This window comes from Cyclopterus lumpus, chromosome 3 (assembly GCF_009769545.1).
Source record: "Cyclopterus lumpus isolate fCycLum1 chromosome 3, fCycLum1.pri, whole genome shotgun sequence".
Classification (NCBI taxonomy): Eukaryota; Metazoa; Chordata; class Actinopteri; order Perciformes; family Cyclopteridae; genus Cyclopterus; species Cyclopterus lumpus.
The window spans coordinates 2,430,882-2,436,881 of record NC_046968.1 but is presented as its reverse complement, the minus strand read 5'-3'; the positions used below and the strand labels follow the sequence as shown (position 1 = coordinate 2,436,881).

General features: G+C 43.2%; 1 protein-coding gene across 1 annotated transcript; it reads left to right on the top strand.

Moving 5' to 3' along the window:
* Nucleotides 1-699: 699 nt before the first annotated feature.
* Nucleotides 700-5,151, top strand: zgc:158785 (uncharacterized protein LOC791214 homolog). The gene is made up of 4 exons (XM_034562729.1): nt 700-860; nt 1,904-2,120; nt 4,044-4,250; nt 4,993-5,151. The coding sequence occupies exons 1-4, from the start codon at nt 700-702 to the stop codon at nt 5,149-5,151; spliced, it is 744 nt and encodes a 247-aa protein (XP_034418620.1).
* Nucleotides 5,152-6,000: the final 849 nt, after the last annotated feature.

Sequence of the window (6,000 nt, the reverse complement as noted above, 5' to 3'; positions counted from 1 at the left end):
TGATCAGGCTCATTCAGATGTTTTCTGGCAAAGTGTAGTCTGGCCTTCCTGTTCCCAGTGTTCCCAGTGTTCCCAGTGGGTTGCACCTTGTAAACCTTCTGTACTTAGATTCATGAAGGCATCTCTTAATTTTTTCTTCACCACTAATTCTGCTACGTCTACTTGACATGTCCTCCGTGGTCTTCTGGGCCTTTTGGTGGTGGTGAGCTCACGACTCCATTCCTTCTTTTAGGAATGTACCAAACTGTTACTTTGGTCAATATGAATGTTTCTGTTATATATTGAAAGGCCTCCTTCACTTTGGTCCTCATACTGAGAGTTCCCTGGACCAGCTAACAAAAGCAGATTCAACATGTTGAATCATCTTCAGACCTTTTTATCTGCTTCGTTTGTCATGAAATAACGAGGGAACAAATCAAACCACGTGCAAGACAAATATGGATCTATATGTTAGTCCCTGTATCAACACTTGTGATGGGGCACTTTGGATCTTTCAACATTCTCAAAACATATTTAGCAAATTGCCATGTTTATTCCTTTTCATTTCAACAAAGACATTTTTACACATCCATTTATTAAATGTGTCAAAATAGTGTTGTATTACAAAGTGAGCGTTGCCATGACGCCATAAAAGGAAACCTGTGTCACATTGAATTCTGCCAACAGACGTGCTGCTCCTGACATGAGTGAACGGCAGACATGACAGCAGAGGAACCCCCCGCCCCACGGGGGTCCGGCCCTGTGGGGGGGGGCAAGTTGCCTGAGCACGGGTTGGAGGAGGGACTCAACGGCTGCAGCCAAGAAGTTACACACTATCACATTGACCCGCCCACTGAGGAATATGCAGCAATAACTGACAGGTAAGAGTAGAACTTCTTCTATCAATAGTCATATTTACTGCATCCCTATGCAAAATATCAGCGTAGTAATCACAGTGAGTAACGTGGACTAGCTCACCGCAGGGCTAAAGGGAGCAGAGCTGTATACAAATAGAACATATTCCTGCAGTCGTCTTGTTTACTATCTCTCTTGTTTACTTGTAGGTCATAGAGTCATACATTGAGATAACCGGCTAAAAGTAAACAAGGTCATTCGGTCAGTCGACAAAAGTGTTAATATGTAAAAATGGATCATGTTTATCTCGTTTACTCTGAGAATGTCTGTGTGCGAGGAGACTATAAGAGATGTAAACAGTTCACTGGCCACGCAGTGAGAACGTGTTCAGGTGAGTTTTTATTCTGCTCCCAGCTTGTAACGAGAGGGACTCCACATGTCAAAAGCCTAATAAGTCCATTTGATTAATAAGATGGGGTGGTGTACCCCCACACATGTACATCATGTAGGGAACTTAAAGTGAGCTTGAACCCACTTCAGTGAACGTTAGAATGTTTTTGGTTTATTTTATTTATATATATATATATATATACATATTTTATTTATTTGTATTTCGTGACTTACTATATATACTTATATACTCGTGGATGTTGATGTATTTAGTAGTTCATGTTGCTCTCCACGTGTGTATATGTGGCCATGTCTGTGTTCTTGGGGGCTGTGAAGCTCTTTTGTTTCGCTCAAAGAGTTTGTATTTCCACATGAATAAAGTGTCTGTGCGATGATGTATTATCTGATTGTGGAGGAGTTATATTGAAAGGACGGTGCTCATGCTCCGCCAGGGGCTCAGGGGACCTCGAGGGGTGACCCTGCTGTTCTTTCACAGACATTTGAATCAATTAGAATTGAATCCAGTGAGTGCACATACACATCTTTCTACTATATGGGCCCCTATTAGAGTCTTGTAGAATTGGAGGCCTTGAGTCTTTCTGAAAGGGACCAATGACATGGAAACATCTGAGAAGGCTCCTTATAGAGCCAACACTCTTCAGGGAGACGTTGACAGAAGGGAAGCTGTGTCTCTGTGCAGGGAGGAGCCGTTTTGTAGGATCTGCCACGAAGGCCGGGCCTCCGGGGAGCTGCTGTCCCCCTGCCAGTGCTGCGGTAGCCTGGCCATGGTGCACCGGGCCTGCCTGGAGCACTGGCTCACCGCCTCCAACAGCAGCCACTGTGAACTCTGCCGCCACCAGTTTGCACTGGAGCGCCTGCCAAAGCCCCTCACCGAGGTAGGCCCTGTTCTGACCACGCAGCTCATTGTGCACGAGCAGGATGTGTTTGTCATGTTTAGATATCGGTCCACGGCGTCTTTGAGCTTTCTTCCTCCGCCCATGAGCAATGGATCAAAAACCACCCATGATGAATAAAAGAGGCTCGACACACAGCTGGAATGATGTCAAATCATAAACTGTACCTGTTCATATTGTTTTCATAAGTTGTAGTTAAGATGATCAAACCCTTCACCATGAGCACTTAGTAAAGAGCAGATCTAACCGCATCTCATCTTGGTGTATATATATATATATAAAGATATAGATATTTATATGTATATATATATATACAGTATATGTACACTACCGTTCAGAAGTTTGGGGTCACCCAGACAATTTTGTGTTTTCCATGATAACTCACACTTTTATTTATCAAATGAGTTGTAAAATGAATAGAAAATATAGTCAAGACATTGACAAGGTTAGCAATATTGATTTATATTTGAAATATTAATTTTGTTCTTCAAACTTTGCTTTCATCAAAGAATGCTCCATTTGCAGCAGTTTTATAGCTTCTCTCACTAGCATAACTGTTTTCAGCTGTGCTAACATCATTGCACAAGGGTTTTCAAGGGTTTTCAAGGGTGTTATAATCATCATTAGTCTTCTAAGAACACAATGTACCATTAGGACACTGGAGTGATAGTTGTGGAAATGGGCCTCTATACACCTCTGTAGATATTTCATTAAAAACCAGACGTTTCCACCTAGAATAGTCATTTACCACGTTAACAATGTATAGAGTTTATTTCTGATTAATTTAATGTCATCTTCATTGAAAAAATCAGTGCTTTTCTTTGAAAAATAAGGACATTTCTAAGTGACCCCAAACTTTTGAACGGTAGTGTATATATATATATATATATATATATATATATATATATATATATATATATATATATATATATATGGATGAGAGGCCTCTGATGTTCCTCAATGAGCCAGCAGGAGTCAGTGGGAGGAGCCCTGCTGCTGTACCCCTAAAGCCTCTTAGCTTGAGTCGGATTAGACGGTGTTTCCTCCCCTCACTGCTCTGCAGTGCAGCGTGCAGGAGGGCGTATTAGTGGCCTTGTCGTCTTCCTGCTGCACGTGTGGTCACAGCCAGTAATCTGCTGATTAAGCACCATGCTCTCAACCAGGTTAAGCGTAAGCCTGCTGTGAGGCAATGCTGGACACATGCACAGAAACACACACACCATCCTCTACATCACTAACGCAGCAGGACATGTTAGACGCTTCTCTGAGTCCCTCTAAACAGCAGGCCTGCTGGCCTCGGTGCACCTGTTTGGGCCGTGTATCATGCACTACAGGGCTGGGCGACTTCAGTCCTACCCACCCTCAACTGGAGCACAAGTCTCATCAGGTCTTTAACATTGGTCATCAAACTAAACCGTACTCACGCTGCAGGTCCCTTGGAATAACTGGAATTATTGGCTGTCAATATTTCTATCATCTTGGTTATGGACCGGTCTGATATTACTATGCAATTATATCATGATATATAATAATAATGTCTTATCTTTTGTTGTTGTTATTGGTTAGGGGTTAAAAGGTAAAGAAATTATACATTTGTCTGATATAACATAATGGAATAGTCATACATATGCTATTGACATATGTGAATTATATATGATAGTAATAAAACATTTCTTTACAAGGTATTTTAGGGATCTTAATACTGTTTATTACTAGATTTTTGCAAATGCTAAAACAGTTTCTGAAACCAAGACCCTCAAATAGAGATTGCAGCTTCCCCCCAGCTGTAGCTACATGTCCACATTTGGGTCACATCGCTCCACCCACTGTGTGCACCACCGTGCTCCTGGGTTGTGCTTTAATGTGCTTTTCACCAGCTTTCCCTCTCTTCCGTCTTCCCCCCAGTGGTTGTGTTCTCCATCCGTGCAGCAGCAGAGGCGGACGGTGTGTGGCGATGCCATGTGTTTCCTGTTCATCACACCACTGGCCAGCCTGTCAGGATGGCTCTGTGTTCAGGGAGCCTTGGACCTCTACTACACCAACGGCATGGAGGCCCTGGGGCTACTGGTCCTCACACTGGCCCTCTTCACCATATACGTCTTCTGGACCCTGGTACGTTCAGGGTCTACACTGCTTATTGTACCCTCCATAACCTTAAATGCAATACGGCGTTGTGTGAAAACATGTTGGCGATCAGTCTCTGCAGACCCTTTCTTTGGATGTGGTTAACATGAACATGTTGGTTAGCAACTTTAACTTTCTAGTTGTTTTTTTTTTATCAGTCAAATAATTTGTTAACTTTGAATTACAAATGAATCACCAAAAAAGTGTAAAATTAACTTTGAGTGGAAGTGATTTTTTGACCTTTGGGAAGCTCAGCCACTTACAAGCTTTTAATCTACATGGCATGGTCTTCCTCAGCCAGTGGGCCTAATGCCTCATTTCCAATGCATGGTCTTCCTCAGCCAGTGGGCCTAATGCCTCATTTCCAATGCATGGTCTTCCTCAGCCAGTGGGCCTAATGCCTCATTTCCAATGCATGGTCTTCCTCAGCCAGTGGGCCTAATGCCTCATTTCCAATGCATGGTCTTCCTCAGCCAGTGGGCCTAATGCCTCATTTCCAATGCATGGTCTTCCTCAGCTCGCCTCAACTTTTGGTACCAGGTCCTTTTTCTGTATTTTGTGACATCGTCAACGTAACTCTTGCTGAATCCTTTTTTATCGACAACCAAACAAAAGGTTGAGCCACATCATGCGTTGGAAATGCAGCACGTATGGAACTTTGATCACATCACATTAGATTTGACCATAAACCATTACCAGCTGCACTAAAACATGCTTATTGGTTTCTCAGGTATCTGTGCGCTACCATATGAATTTGTTCCAGACGTGGAAGACCACCAACAACAGAGTGCGGTTGCAGATTCCATTGCCTGCTCACAGCACTCTGACCCAACAGACCCCGCCCATAAACACCTTCTTCAAAGGCACCAACAAAGAGACTATGGTGTAGACTACAGGCTCCACCTGAGTCCTTCAAGAGCTGGAGGATTGTCACCTTTTGCGTGGAACAATTGCGCCAAAAGAGCAAATTTAAGACATCTCACAACCTTTGGGTCCATCTATAAGTGACAAAAACTACAATCTGGTGTCACTCTCCGAATCAGAAGAGTCATCTTGGCATTTGTGGACATGTAAAGTACTTTGGTTTTTTACAGTGACAATCAGTATCATTTCCTGGAGACAAAGCGTTCTGGGCTATCTGGCGATCCAGGTATTTATCTGAAGGGCTCGAAGCGCTGGTTTTCTGATCTGGGGTGCCTCAGTTTACAGTTTGGTATGCACTCCAGAGTGAGACAGCACATGTTCCTTTTAATCAATGAAATTCTTTCATCCACATGAAGCACGGTTACGAGAGCCCCCCATCTGGAATCAAACCAAGGTTGTTAAGGCACCCAACAGCTAAGCTAGCTTTACTCTTGAGTAGATTGGGGACATGCAGACTGTTAGGAGCAGCTTCTGTGACACCAAGTGTTCTGTGTTCAGTCTCCAGCCATGCTAGCAGCTCAAAGCTGTACTTCTGCACAGCTTTGCGCTAAATGCTAATGTCAGCATGCAGGTATTAGTTCACCGTCTTAGTTTAGCATGTTGACACAAGTGAATTAGCACTAAGCACAAAGGGCAGCTGAAACTGATGGGAACGCTCGTCGTGTTGGGGTACTTAACCAACCAAGTAGGGGCGGGTTGGAACGTGGACCTCATGACCGAGCTAGAGGAAACTACATGTGTTGGCTGTTATTTTAGTTACGGAAACATTGCATCTTAAGACTGGACAATGATATGGACAAATTAAAAAATATTT